The 17,712-nt window shown below is 40.4% G+C and overlaps 1 protein-coding gene across 2 annotated transcripts in view; it reads left to right on the top strand.

Annotated features, from left to right (window-relative positions):
- Tnpo3 (transportin 3) overlaps positions 1–17,712 on the top strand; it is a 91,549-nt gene that overhangs the window by 56,987 nt on the left and 16,850 nt on the right. For both annotated transcript variants that reach the window (XM_090333271.1, XM_090333272.1), the window contains 8 exons: positions 67–258; positions 5,205–5,296; positions 6,230–6,306; positions 7,818–7,878; positions 9,227–9,367; positions 13,222–13,338; positions 14,678–14,772; positions 15,925–16,081. In XM_090333271.1, coding sequence (XP_090189397.1) covers positions 67–258; positions 5,205–5,296; positions 6,230–6,306; positions 7,818–7,878; positions 9,227–9,367; positions 13,222–13,338; positions 14,678–14,772; positions 15,925–16,081 — 932 coding nt within the window. The remainder of the gene's footprint in view (positions 1–66; positions 259–5,204; positions 5,297–6,229; positions 6,307–7,817; positions 7,879–9,226; positions 9,368–13,221; positions 13,339–14,677; positions 14,773–15,924; positions 16,082–17,712) is intronic.

Here is a 17,712-nt window from a genome sequence, read left to right as displayed (position 1 = left end):
TGCAAATTTCAGCTCTAGTTGTGCAAATTTCATTTCATATATGTAATTTCTACTTTGACTTCTTAGACCCAGTGTTGGGCTATTTGATGAAAGGCCTTTGTGAAAAACCACTGGCTTCTGCTGCAGCCAAAGCCATTCATAACATTTGCTCGGTTTGTCGGGATCATATGGCTCAGCACTTTAATGGACTCCTAGAGATTGCTCGCTCCCTTGATTCCTTCATGTTGTCTCCAGAAGCTGCTGTGGGCTTGCTAAAAGGTATTTACTTAAGATGCTAACCAGTAAGTCTCTCCTAAGCCACTTATTTGGGCTTATCTTACATCAATCATAGTTTTTCAGTTGAAATATGCTTGATGATGGTGAAGGTGACTTTTCTTCTATTCATGGTAGAATGTTAATTATATATTTATGTGTTCTTATGATGTTTTAAGGATATTTAATGGATTAATACCACTTTTAAATCTAGGTTTTGGGTTGAGAATACGTTTGAACCAAACAGCATTGCTTTTTAAACTTGAGGAAGGATTTCAAAGGGAGATTAAGTAAACTGGCAATGCTGTATGAAAGTGGTAAATAGAGATTGGAAAGTATATATGGATCATTGCTAAATCAAAATCCACAATCTGGTCTCTAGGTAGTCTTTGTCATTACCAAATAACTTCTACTGAAAGATGGCCTATGTACAGCCAAACAGCCAATTGTTGATGGGATCAAACTGATAGAAGCAAAGTTGTAAGTTGAAGGAAAAGAGATAGAAAAGAGTTGGACTACACCTATTATTAAACACTTTCAGGATTCTCTTATTTTTTTTTTTATTTATGTATATTTTTTGGCCAGTCCTGGGGTTGAGCTCAGGGCTTGAGCACTGTCTTTGGACTTTCTCAAGGCTAGAGCTCTACCACTGGAGCCTCAGCACCATTTCTGACTTTTTTCTATATAAGTGATGCCGAGGAGTTGAACCTGGGTCTTTGTGCATTGCTAGCAAGCACTCTACCACTAGGCCAAACTCCCGGTCCAGGTTCTCTTACTTTTTAAAAAGGTGGGGTTGGACATAGGGAATGCGGCTTAGTGGTAGAGTGCTTACCTAGCATGCATGAAGCCTTGGGTTTGAGTCCTCAGTACTGCATAAACAGAAAAAGCCAGAAGTGGTGCTGTGGTTCAAGTGGTAGAGTACTAGCCTTGAGCGAAAGAAGCTCAGGGACAGTGTCTAGGCCCTGAGTTCAAGCCCCAGGACTGGCAAAAAGAAAAAAGAAGGATAATATTTATTTTGTTAATATGTATATGCTAAGCATGCAATTGCTATGAACAGTTTGTCTTATCTAAAAAATATTCACCTCGGTTGTGATTTTATTTTATTTTTTTTCATTAAAAAAATTGAACTGGAGTAATGCACCTACAATGGATGAGTGTAACTGTAACCCCTCTATACATTGCCCCTTTAATAAAACACAGTTTTAAAAATGAAAAAAAATATATTTATTTTGTTAGTAATCCATTTTCAGTCACTTTACCTAGAAGCACTTACTGGGTTCTAGAGAGAAAATACTTGATAACTAAACTTTCTGAAGAGAAATTGGGGTGCTTTATGACATAGTAAAATTCTGGTAGCTGGTAAATTCATATGGTTGGACTATATCAAAAAATTTAGTTACAATGTATCCAATATAGTGGTAGTGTCTTCTAAGTCCCATTGAATTTAAGCAGCCTTTGTTAGAGTAGATGACCTTTATGCAAACTAATTTTATTCTCTTAGATTCCTCACTAGCTAGGGTGACTATACCTTTTTCTCAAATTGTCTGTTTATGCTGTAGTTCATGTTTTTCTTCATAGCTATTAATCATCACAATCAAATAGTTTTACTATTTTCAGTGAAGTTTAACCTTGAAGTAGCCACACAACAACAGAATGTGGTCTCCTGTTTATCACTGATATTTTCTAGATGTAGGGACTTTTTTCCCATGGAGTTTGAACTTGAGATTTCATTTTCAACCTCAAAATTGTACTATTTATGTTTTGGGGTTTTTTTTGTTTTATTTTGTTTTTTTTAATTGGTCATGGACTTGAACTCTGGGCCTGGGGTACCTGGGCTCATGACTAGTGCTCTACCACTTGAGCCACAGCCACTTCTGGTTTTCTGGTGGTTAATTGGAGATAAGATTCTCACTGCCTTTTGTGCCCTGGCTTTGAACCTCAGTGCTCAGATCTCAGCCTCCCAAGTAGCTAGGATTATAGGCGTGAGCCATCAGCACTTTCTGACATAGCTTAGGTAACAGATATGCTAAAACATAGACTGTGTTGCATACAGGATCTCACCAGTCTGATGCCTGGGTTGGGATAACAAATGCATACCACTATGTGTAGCTGTTCACAAAGGTCTCATACAAACAATACATGTTTTCTCTAAATGTAGAAGCTAATCTAAAATACACAGAGCCTGGCACCAGCGGGTCTTGCCTGTAATTCTAGCTACTGTGTAGTTGCTGGAGTTTGAAGCCAGCCCAGACAGAAAAGTCTCTGAAACTCTTATCTCCAGTTAACCACCAGAAAACCAGGAGTGGCACTGTGGCTCAAAGTGGTAGAGCAAAAGAGCTCAGGGATGGAGCCCAGGCCTAAGTTCTAAGCCCCACAACTGACAAAAAAAAAATAAAGTAAAGGGGCTGGGAGTTTGGCCTAGTGGTTAAAGTGCTTGCCTAGCATGCACAAAGACCCGGGTTTGATTCCTTGGTACCACATACATAGAAAAAAGCCGGAAGTGGTGCTGAGGCTCAAGTGGTAGAGCTCTAGCCTTGAGAAAGTCCAAGGACAGTGCTCAGGCCCTGAGCTCAAGCTCAGGACTGGCAAGAAAGAAAGGAAGGAAGGAAGGAAGGAAAGTAAAATACACAGGGATCTGATAAATTATACAGCATTCACTCACACTCAGTAAGACCAAACGAGGATACTCTTAGGAGAGGAACAGAAGGGCACAATGCCTGTGTGCATCTGATCATAAATGAACTCCAGGAAATGGAAACAAGAGGTTTTTTTCTTCGTTACTGTTTTTGTATTCTTTTTGTCTTGTTCATTTATTTGTCTTTGGGAGGGGAAAGGGACCACAGAAATGGAGGGATAAAGGTCAAATGATCGCAACAGTGGTACTCACTAGATACTATGTGAAAATGAACAATACAACTTGTGGGTGGGGACAGATGGGAAAAACTGGGAGAGAGCAAAGAAGGAAGGTACTCTTTTCTTTTTTGGGAGGGGGCCAATCCGGGCTTGAGCTCAGGGCCTTAGCACTGTCCTTGGACTTTCTCAAGTCTAGAGCTCTACCACTTGAGCCTCAGCACCACTTCCGGCTTTTTTTTTCTTCTATGTATGTGGTTCTGAGGAATCGAACCTGGGTCTTTGTGCATGCTAGGCAAGCACTCTACCACTAGGCAAAACTCCCAGCTTCCAGAAAGGTACTCTTTTTTTTTTTTTTTTTGCCAGTCCTGGGCTTGGGCTCAGGGCCTGAGTACTGTCCCTAGATTTTCTCAAGGCTAGGGCTCTACCACTTGAGCCACAGCACCACTTCTGGCTTTTTGCTATGTATGTGGTACCAAGGAATCGAACCCAGGTCTTTGTGCATGCGAGGCAAGCACTCTACCACTAGGCCAAACTCCTGGCCCCCAGAAAGGTACAGTTTACTTAACTGTAACCCTTCTGTATATTACCTTTATAATAATTTCTTAAAAAATTTAAAGATGAGGTCTCAGGGCTTGGAGTTTGGCCTTGTGGTAGCGTGCTTGCCTTGTATGCACAAAGACCCAGGATCGATTCCTCAGTGCCACATAAAAAGATAAAAGCCAGAAGTAGTATTGTGGCTCAAATGGTAGAGCACTAGCCTTGAGAAAAAACGAAGGACAGTGCTCCCCTGAGCCCAAGCCCAGTACTGGCAAAAAAAAAGATGAGGTCTCATGAGCTTTTCCCCAGGACTGTCCCAGATACATGAGCCACACCATGCCTTGTTTATGTGTAGGGAACTTTTTAAATAACATCCTTTTCTGTTGAAGTGAATTTAAAGGAATAGCACTGAAATTGGGCCCTTCCCACATTCCCTACTTTTAAAGAAAAGTCTAATGTACCTGTCACTTCATTTCTTATTTATATTTAGAGATTTAAGGATTAGTTGCTGTTCTGTTGAATCAAATTGAAGGAGATAAAACCACTGTGAAAGAGATCTTGATTTAGGAGAAACTGGCATTAAGACATAATCCTTTGTGAGGGTACAGTTAGTGGTTGGTGGTAAAACAGTGGGGATTAAAACAAAGGAAACATTAAGTAGGAAGAGTCTAGACCTTCTAGTCCTACTTACTATCTCCTTTTTGTTTGTTTTCAACTTATTGAGTTTGAAGTTAAGATTTTATTAGAGATGAGATGGAGCAAAGGAGACTTGAGGTAATTTTTTTTAAAAGAAAGGCAATTTTGTTTGCTAAATTTCTGTTCAAATCACTTTTTTTTAAGATAAACTGAGACTCAGTATATCTCACATAGGTTCATAAAATGCGTTATGGTAGAACAAGAGTGGCTCATTCTTTCTAAAACTATTATGCCAATGTTTCTCCAACTCTTCTGATAGAATTGTGGTGAGGTATTTGTTAAAAAATAAAGGGGAGGCCTGGAGTTTGGCCTACTGGTAGAGTGCATGCACAAAGACCCAGGTTCAATTCCTTGGTACCATATATACATAGAAAACGCCAGAAATGGTGCTGTGGCTCAAATGGTAGAGCTCTAGCCTTGAGAAAGCCTAAGGACAATGATCAGGCCCTGAGTTCAAGGCCCAGGAGTGGCAAAAATAAATAAGAAAATAAAGGGGAGCCAGGTGCCTGTTGCTCATACATGTAGTTCTAGGTACTCATGAGACTCTAATCTGGTTAGAAGCCAGCCCAGGCGGAAAAGTTCATGAGAAATAAAGCTGTTGCTCAAGTGGCAGAGTGCTAGACTTGAGCAAAAACAAAATCCTAAGGGACATCTAGGCCCCGAGTTCAAGTCTCAGAACAGGCAAAAAAAAAAAAAATCAAAGGTGAGAGACTTACTGAATCAGAATCAGAGAAAGATGAAATAGTGCTAAGCTTTTAAAAAGCATAGACCCCACCTTTTCTCTTAATCTGATAGAGACTGACCTCAGTTGAATTAACCTCAATGCAGTCTTTATTTTCTTATTTGCTTCTTTCTGTGTTTTTCAGGGACAGCACTTGTCCTAGCAAGATTACCTTTGGATAAAATTACTGAATGTCTTAGTGAACTGTGTTCTGTTCAAGTTATGGCACTGAAAAAAGTAAGTCTAATTGAGTAAGAAACGAAACAACATCATACACACACGCATATATACACATACATATGTGTGTGTACATATATATGAACTGATAGTAGAATATAGTATATGCTGTGGTGGCCAAGATGCAGGAAATGAGGAAATTAAGTAGACAGCATAAAGTTTGCAGCATTTGATTTGCCTTTAGGAAATACACAAAGATTGAGGCAAAGGTTGAGAGTACCTAGTTAAGCCGTGGGATGGTGGTGCACACCTGTAATCTCAGCTAGGCCAAGATGAAAATAGGATAATTGTGGGTCAGAGCTGACTCCAGACAAAAGCAAGGTCATCTCTGAAAAATGATGCCTGGGGACTCCAGTACCATCCCCCACTATTAAAAAAGGGAACATGGAGCCCAGAGTTTGGCATAGTGGTAGAGTGCTTGCTTCATATGTATGAAGACCCAGGTTCGATTCCTTGGTATCATATACATAGAAAAGCCAAAAGTGGTGCTGTGAGCCGGTGTGGCACAGTGGCTCATGCCTGCAATCCTAGCTACTCAGGAGACTGAGATCTGAGGATCAAAGTTCAAAGCCAGCGGGGTACAAAAGGACCTGAGACTCTTACCCCTAGAAAATGGGAAGTGAGGCTTGGCTCTAGGGGTAGGGTGGTAGCCTTGAGCTGAAGAACTCAGGGATAGCACCCAGGCCCAGGGGTAGAGCGGTAGCCTTGAGCTGAAGAGTTCAGGGTCAGCACCCAGGCCAAGATCAAGCCCCATGACCAAGGGGGAAAAAAAAATGGTGCTGTGGCTCAAGTGGTAGAGCGTTAGTCTTGAGGAAAAGCCCAAGTATGGTCAGGCCCTGAGTTCAAGCCCCGGGATTGGTGGGGGGGGGGGAAGGAATATGTTAAGGTATTTGCCATAGGTCTATGTGTGTTAATATCTGTCTGTCTCTTCAGCTGTTATCTCAGGAGCCCAGCAATGGAATCTCCTCAGACCCCACTGTGTTCTTAGATCGTCTGGCCGTTATATTTAGGTAAGAAGGAAGACTGAATTCTTGACGGATTAAAAACTCAAACAAAACCTTTATAATTGAAGTAAACAAGCATACATTTTTCCTTGAACTTCTGAGTATTTTCTTTATCCCTCCATTAGATTAGTTATGTTAACTTCTGGAGCAAAGGCAAATTCTAAGATTTACTCTTGGGGTCAAAGACCCTTTATGAATATTATCTATCACTTTGTTTTCTTAGTTAGTGATTCTTAAACTTTAGCATGCATCAGAATCATTTCAGGATTTGCTTGTTCGAATACAGTTTGGTAGGTACCATGCTCAGTTATCTGATTCATTAGTTCTTGGGTAGGAACTAAAACTTGTGTCACCATTAAGTTCCCAGGTGATGGCCACTGTTCTGGAGCGCACTGCAGTTCATAAATTATTGTCTGTTAATACAAAGATTGGAGCAATAGTCAGTTTCTCCCCCATAACCCCATTCCTGTCCTGGGACTTGAACTCCCTGGACTGCTGCCTTGCCCCTGAGCTGCTGCTTCTTTTTTTTTTTTTTTTTGGTTTGTGGGTTATGGGGCTTGAACTCCACCTGGATGCTGTCCCTGCGTTCTTCAGCTCAAGGCTACCGCCTTACCCTTAGGCCTGGTTGTTGTCCCTGTGCTGTTCAGCTCAAGGCTACCACCCTACCCTTGAGCCAAGCCCCACTTCCTGTTTCCTTGAGGCTAAGGTCCTTTTGTGCCTGGGCTGGCTTTAGAGCTTGATCCTCAGATCTCAGCCTTCTGAGTAGCTAGGATTACAGGCATGAGCCATGCACCAGCTCCCTGAGGTTCTTTTTTTTTTGCCAGTCCTGGGCTTGAGCTCAGGGCATGAGCACTGTCCTTGGACTTTCTCAAGGCTAGAGCTCTATCTCTTGAGCCTCAACACCACTTCCGGCTTTTTTATATGTATGTAGTACCAAGGAATCGAACCCGGGTCTTCGTGCATACTAGGCAAGCACTCTACCACTAGGCCAAACTCCCGGCCCCATCCGTGAGGTTCTTTTGCTCAAGGCTAGTGCCCTACCACTTAAACCACAGCTCCACTTCCAGGTTTTTTCTGTGATTAATTGGAGCTGTCTCGTGAACTTCCCTGCGTAAACTGGCTTCCAGATATGAGCCACTAGCACTGGGTGATAGATTCTTATAGTGAATTAAGTTAGCTTGTTTATTTTTTCTTATGAAGTTTAAAGAAAGTACATACTTAGGTTTAGAAATGAGAGAAAATGGAAAAAGTAGCAATAGTGTCCCCATAGATCATGTAACCAGAATTGGATGGATTTTGCATATTCTAGTGGTTGTAAAAAATGATAAGGATGATTTAAATTACATTCTTAATTTTTTTTGTGTGAATGGAGTAGAAGGAGAAGGTGTTGATATAAGTAAATGACTCATCTTATTTGGTAAGAATAATACTAAGCAAGCAAGTAGGGATTGATGTAGTGATAGTGGGTCCTTGGTGAAATTGCTCTTTTACTACTTGGGACCATTGTCTTTTCCCAGACACACCAATCCCATTGTGGAAAATGGACAGACTCACCCGTGCCAAAAAGTCATACAGGAAGTAAGTGCTAATGGCTACCATGGAATCAATGCCTTCCTTTTCCTTACAAGGCTTTTTGGATAACTGCTTGAGAAGGGTCTTCCAGGTTCTTTTTAATTAATTCTTTTTGGGGGTTACTGGTCCTGGGGATTGACTTTGGGGCCTTGGAGCTGTCGTTGAGCTCAACTTCTGGCTTTTTGGTGGTTAGAGATTTAGAGTCTAATAGACTTTTTTTTTGTGGGTGGGGGGTATCAGTCATTGGGCTTGAACTATGGGGCCTGGGTGCTGTCTCTGAGCTCTTCAGCTCAAGGTTACTGCCTTACCCCCTTGAGCCACAGCGCCACTTCTGGTTTTCTGGTGATTAATAGGAAATAAGAGTCTCATGGACTTTGAACCGCAATCCTCAGATCTCAGCCTCCTGAGTAACTAGGATTACAGGTGTAAGCTATACCAGGCTTTCTAATAGACTTGTGACTGGACTTTGAACTGTGATCCTCAGATCTGAGCCTCCTTAGTAGCTAGAATTACAGTCATGAGCCATTGGTTCCAGGCTGTTCAAGTATTCTTAATGTTATATTTGATAACAAAAGAGGATGTGAGAAATGCACTGAGAAACCTAAGAGAGAATGATCAATCTAGCAAAATACTTCAGATAAAGCTAATAGCTTCATTTCTCCATTTTTTTCATACTTCCTTTTACTTTTATCACTGAGATAATGTGAGTATCAAGAGTCATTACATTGAAAAATGCTTTTCAGACTTCAGAGAGAAAATTATATAAATAAATATCCTTCTTGTTCAACAATTCTTTAATTTAGCCCTTTTGTTCAAAACCTTCCTGGACCTACTTTTAACACTTTCTTGTCTATCTCATTCATCTTCACTCAAGAAGTCTAAAATTTAGGAAAGTGTATGTTTGCCTTAAAATAAAGTTATATGTGTTCTTTCTGGGTTTTGTTTTTTGTTTGTTTGGCCAGTCCTGGGGCTTGAACTCAGGGCCCTGAACTCCCTGAACTCCTTTTGCTCAATGATAGCACTCTACCACTTGAGCCACAGTACCACCCCTGGCCTTTTCAGTTTATGTGGTACTGAGGAATCAAACCCAGTGCTTCATGCATGCTAGGCAAGCACTCTTATCACTAAACCACAGTCCCAGCCCATTCTTTCCGATCTTAAGAATCATTTTGTTTCTTTTAACAAATGGTTGAGTTTTAGTAGTTAGCAGTATATTGAACCTGGCCAGAATCAGGCCAGATATGTTTCTGTAAAGCAGGTTTTATCCAAATCAGGTATTACCAGCAATTTAGGGTAATTTTATTAGCTCTTGGTTGATTATTTTGTTTCTTTTAATCTCTAACTTTTAACTCAGATATGGCCAGTTTTATCCGAGACTCTAAATAAGCACCGGGCTGATAATCGCATTGTAGAACGTTGTTGCAGATGTTTGCGCTTTGCTGTTCGTTGTGTAGGCAAAGGATCTGCAGCCTTGCTCCAGCCACTAGTCACACAGGTAAGTTTCCCGTGAGAGACAGTTATATGCACAATTTTTTTTTTCCAGTCCTGGGGATTGAACTCAGAACCTGGGCACTGTCCTTGAACTTTCTCAAGGCTAGATTTGAGCCACAGCGCCACTTCCAGCTTTTTGTACGTGTATGCAGTGCTGAGAAATTGAACCCAGGGCTTCATGCATCTAGGTGAACATTCTACTACTAGGCCATGCTCCCAGCCCATGTGCACAAATTTTGAAATTGGATTCCATAGAACAATAAATGTTAATGAAAAGAATGATTAAATACAAAATAAATAATTCAGAAGAGATAAATGCCTGTGGTAGAAACCTTTTATAAGAAAAGCATGTGTCTTGAGTCTGTAATTCTAAGTCTTTGGGAAGATGATATAAGGATCAAAGTTCTAGACCAGCTAAGGCAGGAACTCCTATCAACAGAAAGCTGACCATGGTAAGGATGTGCCTTCTCACCTCATTGGAACAGGAAGTATAAATAGGAAGATTGCGGCCCAGTTAAGTGCCCAGGCAGAAGGTGAGACCTTACCTCAAAATTAACTAGAATTTTTTTTAGAAGCTGAAAGTGTGACTCAACAAAAGAACAAATGTGATGTCCTGAGTTCAAACCCCAGTATTGCAGGAAAGAAAAATAAAGAGAAATGATCTGTAATATCTTATATCTAGTAGTAGAAATAGCAATATTTTCAAGTGTGAAATTATGTGAAGAAAATGACTCATGCTCACCCTTCATTTACCAACGGTAAACATTTTCTTCATACTAATTTCCTTTGGTAAAAAGTATCATATTGACCGGGAGTTTGGCCTAGTGGTAGAGTGATTGCCTAGCATGCTCGAAGACCTGGGTTCGATTCCTCGGTACTACATACATAGAAAAAAAAAAAAGCCAGTAGTGGTGCAAAAAAAAAAGAAAAAAAGTATCATATTAACTTTGCCTTTTCCTATCCCAATGAGATTTCTTTTTTGTTTGTTTGTTTTTGTTTTTTCCAGTCTTGGATCTTGAACTCAGATCCTGAGCACTGTCCTTGTGTTTTTTCAAGGCTAGAGCTCTACCACTTGAGCCACAGCACCACTTCCAGCTTTTTCTATGTGTGTGATACCAAGGAATTGAACCTGGGGTCTTTGTGCATGAGAGGCAAGCACTCTTACCATTAGGCCAAACTCCCAGCCGCCTCCCGTCCCCCGTCCCTCCCCCCCCCCCCCCCCCCCCCGTCAGTTTTTTTGTTTTTGTTTTGTTTATGGGTCATAGTGCTTGTACTCGCCTGGGCATTGTCCCTGAGATCTTCAGTCCAAGGCTACCACCCTACCTTTGAACCAAAGCCCTACTTCCTGTTTTCTTGAGGTTAATTGGAGGTAAGAGTCTCAGGTCCTTTTATGCCTGGGCTGGCTTTGAACCTTGATCCTCAGATCTCAGCCTCCAGAGTAGCTAGGATTATAGGCGTAAGCCACTTTGCCACTGTGCTGAGTTTTGTTGTTGTTGTTGTTTGTTTGTTTGTTTTGGTAGGTCATGGGTCTTGAACTCTGGGCCTGGGCTCTGTCCCTGAGCTCTGCAGCTCAAGGCTACTGCCCTACCCTTGAGCCACAGCCCCACTTCCTATTTTCCAATGATTAACTGGAGGTAAGAGTCTCACAGTTTTGTAATGCCAGGGCTGGCTTTGAACCAAGATCCTCAGATCTCAGCTTCCTGAGTAGCTTGAATTTCAGGCGTGAGCCACCACACCCAGCTTCCCAGTGAGATTTTGTACTTTTTGTTGTTGTTGTTGTTGGGGAACAGTTCTGAGGTTTAAACTCAGGATCTTATTCTTGCTACCCACTTGAATCATGCTCCAGAGTTTTTTTTAACATTTTAATCTAGGGTCAGCCTTAAATTGTGCTCTTCTCTACATCCTTCCATAATAGCTGAGGCCAGAGGCATACACAATTGTGACAAGCTTCCTGGTTATGATGCAATTTTGATTAGCTTGAGTAGGCCTCAAACTTTGATCCTTCTGATTTTTTTTTTTTTTTTTCCTTTTTGGTACCAGTCCTGGAGCTTCAGCTCAGGTCCTGAACACTGTCCTTGAGCTTTCTCAAGGCTAGAGCTCTACCACTTCAGCCACAGCACCACTTCTGGCTTTTTCTATGTTGGTGGTACTGAGGAATCAAACCCTCGTCTTCATGCATGCTAGGCAAGCACTCTTACCAGTAGGCCAATCTCCCGGCCCCTGTCCTTCTGATTTTTACTTCTAAAAAACTGGGATTATAAGTATGTACTATAACAGCTGGTACAATTTTATTCTAAATTTTATTCTTAAGTCACTTTTCAAACAATAACTGTCTCAGCCACTAAAATTGATATGTTATTATGATGGCATGACTCTTAGAATGTACACATATCAATTATAAGCAAATAATTTAAGTGTGTATTATACTAAAACTTTCATTTCATTGAGATTTTAGATATCATGATTGGAAATACTATTTTTATTTAAAAGATAAAATAGATGAATTTACTGTTGAAATTATTTTAAGAACAAGACATAAGGGAGTGATAAAGAACAGTGAGATACATTGTGGAATGTTCAGTGAACCATTTTGTACAACTTATGTATGCTAATAAAAGAAAAAATAGGCAGGCACTGATGGTTCACATCTGTAATGCTAGCTACTCAGGAGGCTAAAATCTGTGGATCATAGTTCAAAGCCAGCCCAGGCTCAAAAGTTGAAAGTCTGTGTGCTCTCTTCCTGGACCTGAGTTGTGGCAACATGGGCAAATGCACCAAGAAGATATGGCACTCGCTATGGTGCCTCACTCCAGAAGATGGTGAAAAAAATTGAAATCAGCCAGCATGCCAAGTACACCTGCCCCTTTTGTGGCAAGACTAAGATGAAGAGGCGAGCTGTGGGCATCTGGCACTGTAGTTCTTGCATGAGAACAGTAGCTGGTAGAGCCTGGACCTATAACACCACTTCTGCCGTCACAATCAAGTCTGCTATTAGAAGACAGAAGGAATTAAAAGACCAGTAGAAGCTCTACCATCTAAGATATCCCTAGCCTACAATAAATGGGTTAATTTATTTTTTTAAAAAAATTGAAAATCCATTAGACTCTCATCTTCAGTTAACCACCAGAAAACTGGAAGTGGCCCAAAGAGGTAAAATGATAGCCTTGAGCTGAATTGCTAAGGGCCAGCACCCCAGGCCCAGTGTTCAAGCACCACGGAAAGATTTTTTTTTTAAATATTTAGATAAATGAGCTTAAAAGCAGCTCAATTTAAACTGCTCTCATGCGCTTCTTCAAGAGAAGCAGGGACATATGCTGGCAATATAATATTGTCTATGATATAAACAAAGCAGCTCGTAGGAAGCCGAGATGAAAATTTTAAGTATCCTATTCTAGAATTTTGGAGGTATTACCCAGACCCATAAACAGCTTCTACTTCGAAGTATTAGACAATATTGGGTTACTTGGGTAAAAGAACTCTAAAGAGAGAACTTGAAAATTACTGAGAAGTCTGGGAGCATAGTCTAGTGGTAGAGAGCTTGCCTAGCATGCCTGAAGCCCTGGGTTCAATTCCTTGGTGCCACATACACAAAAAAAGCTGGAAGTATCTCTGTGGCTCAAGTGGCAGAGCACTAGCCTTGAGCAAAATGTGTCCAAGGACAGTGCCCAAGCCCTAAATTCAAGGCCCAGGACTGGCACCAAAAAAAATAAGAAAGAAAATTACTGAGAAGTGGAGTCCTATGTTTCACAAGTTGCTACCAACAAGCTTTACTCAGAAGAGACCAAATTTAAGACAGCTTCCTAAGTTGATAATTTTTTATGGGTTGAATAATTGAACTGATTCTTTTTCCCTTGGCAGATGGTAAATGTGTACCATGTACATCAGCATTCCTGTTTCCTGTATCTTGGCAGTATCCTTGTGGATGAGTATGGCATGGAAGAAGGCTGTAGGCAGGGACTGTTAGATATGCTCCAGGTATGTTTTTTTTTCTTTTTTTTTCATATATTTTTATTGTAATTAATAGAAGGGTTACATTATATTCACCAGATAGAAGGTGCATTACTTCACAAACGTTGATACCCCTTCTCATGTCTTGGTCCCCATTTCCTCCCCATATCCCAGCCTCCAGGTATGTTTTTCTTACGTGTATAGATGCATCAGGCCTAGAGGATTCTAAAGGACAAAGCAGTGTGTTCTTTACTGTGTCTTTATTCCTGAATCCCCCCCAGGCATGTTGATTCTCTAGTAAAAGGGAGATAGAATCTTGGTAGCTGTTTTCTAGAAGTACCTACTTGGAAGAAAGGTTAAGAGATTGCTCAAGTGTAATATTTATTATAGATATTATTGCCTAATTTTCTTTCCTCAGTGTTAGAGTGAGGTTTTATGGAGGAGGTGAGGACAAAAGGATTTAAGGTGGAGGCTCTTCAAACTCAAGTGTAATTGTATATATGTTTAGCCAATAAACTAATTTATTAAGTCCTTAGGGTTAATAGACAACAGGAAAGCTTTTTGATAAATGCTTTTTTCTTCCCTCCTGGTCTCTTAGAAGGAATTTATAAGAGAATTAAAGTATGCTATACCTTTTCAAGTTAGCTTTTCATCTAAAATTGGTCTTTTGTTAATATTAAAATGTCCATACATAGAAAAAAAAAAAAAAGCTGAAAGTGGTGCTGTGGCTCTAGTGGTAGAGCATTAGGCTTAAAAAAGCCCAAGGACAGTGCTCAGGCCCTGAGTTCAAGCCCCAGGACTGGCGAAAAAAAAAAATGGTGAAATAAAATGTCATATAGGGCTTGGAATTTGTCCTGGTGGTAGAATGCTTGCCTAGCATACAGGAAGACCCAGGTTTGATTCTTTAGTACCACATACATAGAAAAAGCCAGAAGTGGTGCTGTGGCTGAAATGGTAGAGCTCTAGCCTTGAGAAAATCCAAGGACAGCGCTCGGGCCCTGAGAACAAGCCCCAGGTCTGGCAAAAAAAAAAAAACCAAAAACATACATACATATATGTGTGTGTGTGTATATTATAAAATATATGTATATATGTATACATTATAATATATGTATATATTATATATAATATACATATACGTGTATATTTTATATGTATATAGCTTTGAGATGACATCCACTTTCATCAACTGAAATCTGAAATGTGGATTTCATATGTGAAAATTGATTATTTCAAGTGGGAAAGATTGCCTTTTCCTGATTTAATTCTTTTGATTTTTTTTCTTTTTCCACCTGTGCTTCCATTTTTTATTTGCTTAGTATTCATTACTTAGTGATATTAAGTTCTTTGTGGTATTTATTTCTAGGCACTGTGCATCCCCACCTTTCAGCTACTAGAGCAGCAGAATGGCCTGCAGAATCACCCTGATACTGTAGATGACCTGTTCAGGCTAGCCACTCGGTAAGCCCTTCTAAAGAGCAAACTTTTTAAAATCATTTTTCCTTCTCAATTCTTATTTTTGCCATGTGACACTTGGCAGTTTTCTTCTCTGTAAAATAAGGTAATTAGAGAAAGTACATGAATGATTTATAACTCCAAGTTACAGTATGAGCTAGAGTATACCCAAAGGTGAGGAGGAGATGTTGGGTAAAAGCTGTGAGAAAAGTAGCTTAGTTCCTACACCAAAGAGAACATGTCTTTTATTACTTTTTTTGAAAAGGTGATATACAGAGGGGTTAAAATTGCAATTAAGTAATGAGTACATTTATTGTTGAACATTGTTACCCATTCCTTTGTTTTTCTCCCAGTATCCTTCCCTCCCTACCCCTCCCGAAAAAGTCTTTCTTGACAAACTAATTCCTAGAGATCCCCTTCAAATAAATGGTAAAATAAGCTAGAAAACTAGTGGGGATTTGTCCTCAAAAGTTTTCCCTGGATAATAAAAACTAAATAAGCAAAAAATATTTCATAGTCCAATATTTCTCAAACTTAGGGGAACACAGCCTTCCCCCCCTCCCCACCCCGTCAGTTGTAGGGCTTAAACTGTGGGCCTGCGTACTGTCTCTGAGCTCTTCAGCTCAAGGCTAGAGTTCTCCCTCTTGAGCCACAGGGCCACTTCTGATTTTCTGATGGTTAATTCCTGATAAGAGTCTCGGGCTGGCTTTGAACCTCAGTCGTCAGATCTTAGCCTCCTGAGTAGCTAGATCACAGGCATAAGTCACCAGCGCCCGGCATTGGCTTTTTTTTTTTTTTAAAGAGCAGCTTTAGATTCACAGCAGAATTGCACTCTGCTTGTGAACCTTCCACACATAGCTTCCCCCAGTATCAGCATTCCTCTACAGAGTGGCACGATTGTTACAATCAGTGAAGCTACATTCACATTCATTATTAAGTGTGCTACATTTAGATTTCACTTTTAGTGTTGTACATTCTGTAAGTTTTGAAAAATGTATAATAATACCTGTCTCCCATTACAATGTCATGGAACATTTTTGCTGCTCTAAAACTCCCGTGTTCTATTTATCCCTTTCTCCCTAACAACCTCATCTTTTTGCTATCTCTCTGGCTTTGTCCTCTATCCTGACCACTTGTGTCATTTGTACTCTATACCAGGTTTATTCAGCGTAGCCCTGTCACCTTACTGAGGAGTCAGGTTGTCATCCCAATCTTACAGTGGGCGATTGCCTCCACCACTCTGGACCACCGAGATGCCAATTGTAGTGTAATGAGATTCCTACGAGATCTCATCCACACAGGGGTAGCCAATGATGTAAGTATAAAAAGTTTACCTTTGGGGGCCAGGAGTTTGGCCTAGTGGTAGAGTGCTTGCCTAGCATGCACAAAGGCTTGGGTTCAATTCCTCGGTCCCACATACATAGAAAAAAGCCAGAAGTGGTGCTGAGGCTCAAGTGGTAGCTCTAGCCTTGAGAAAGTCCAAGGACAGGGCTGGTAAAAAAAAAAAAAAAAAAAAAAAGTTTACCTTTTCTACTCCACTAATTTTAAAGGGAAGATCAGTATTATAGAATATTCTTACTTGATTTGTATTTGTGGACATGCCATAGTGGATCATTTACTAGTCAAATTATCAACTTCTATATCTAAAATATCTATGATAATGTTGTCTGTAGGCTTTATAAAGCATTCTAAAACTATCCCTGCTTCTAAATCACTTGGCATTTCATAAATATGTATAAAAAAAATGAAGTTTAAGTAGTGGCTCATGCCTGTAATCCTAGCTGTTCAGGAGGCTGAGATCTAAGGATCACGGTTCAAAGCCAGCACTAAAGTCTGTGAGTCTCCAATTAACCACTAGAAAAGCAGAATTAGCTCTGTGGCTCAAGGGTTAGGACAGTAGCCTTGAGTTGAAGAATTCAGGGACAATGCCCAGGCCCACAATTCAAGCCCCACGGCCAACAGGGGAAAAAAACAAAACACATGAAATTTAGAAAAGGAATAGAGGTGAGATTCAAGTGATAGAATGCTTACATAGCTCGTAGTTGATGTGAGTTCAGAAGAGAGAAATAAATGGATTTGGGATAATTTTCTGGAAGAGCATTATGGCTCAAAGTGATAAAGAGTGCTAATCTTAAGTGAAAAAGTGCAGGGACAGAATCTGAGTTCAAGCCCACTATCAACAACAACAACAAGAGAGAAAGGTCAGGATAGAATTAAGGGTGTTACATAATTAAGAGATTGATTTGGTGCTGGGGATGGGGTTCAGTAGTGAAGCACTTTTGGTTAGCCTGTACAAGGTTCCATATCCAAAAAAGACAAGACTTTTTATAGTAGTAAAGCGATTCACAAGACTTTCAGAGAGAGACTGGCAGACTGCTTGCAAAGGTAGATTTGGCTAGATGGGAAGTAGAATTTAAAATTGGGGAGAGGAGTAAAGATGTAAACGAACTAATTATTGAACAAGTTTGGCAGGAAGAGAAGAGAAGAAAATAATTAGAAGTCGAGGCTTCCTGCCTGTTCCTCTCACTCCCCATTGGTCAAGAGATCTGTCTTTCAGAAAGTTGACTTTTTGGGGGGGGAGGGGATGGTCTGTGGTGGGGCTTGAACTCTGGCACTGAGCTCTTCAGCTCAAGGCTAGTGCTATTCTCAAGGCTAGTGTTCTACCACTTGAGCCACTGTGGTTTTCTGAAGATTAATTAGAGATAAGAGTCTGATCCTTCATGCCTGGGCTGGTTCTTGAACCTTGATCCTCAGATCTCCGCCTCCTGAGTAGCTAGGATTACAGGTATGAGCCATTGACACCAGCTGGAGGCTATTTTAATAAGGTTTTTATTTTTCTTAAGACAGTAGAAACATGAATACTTAAAGACTGCAAGAAGGAAGAGAATAATCAAGGTTTATAGAAAAGAGTATATATTTGGTGGAAGACTTCAGTTCTTAAGGTTT

The sequence above is a fragment of the Megascapheus bottae genome, chromosome 5, assembly GCF_031878675.1.
Source record: "Megascapheus bottae isolate mThoBot1 chromosome 5, mThoBot2.hap1, whole genome shotgun sequence".
Classification (NCBI taxonomy): Eukaryota; Metazoa; Chordata; class Mammalia; order Rodentia; family Geomyidae; genus Megascapheus; species Megascapheus bottae.
The sequence above is the reverse complement of the archived record's forward strand: the minus strand, read 5'-3'. Positions and strand labels throughout refer to the sequence as shown.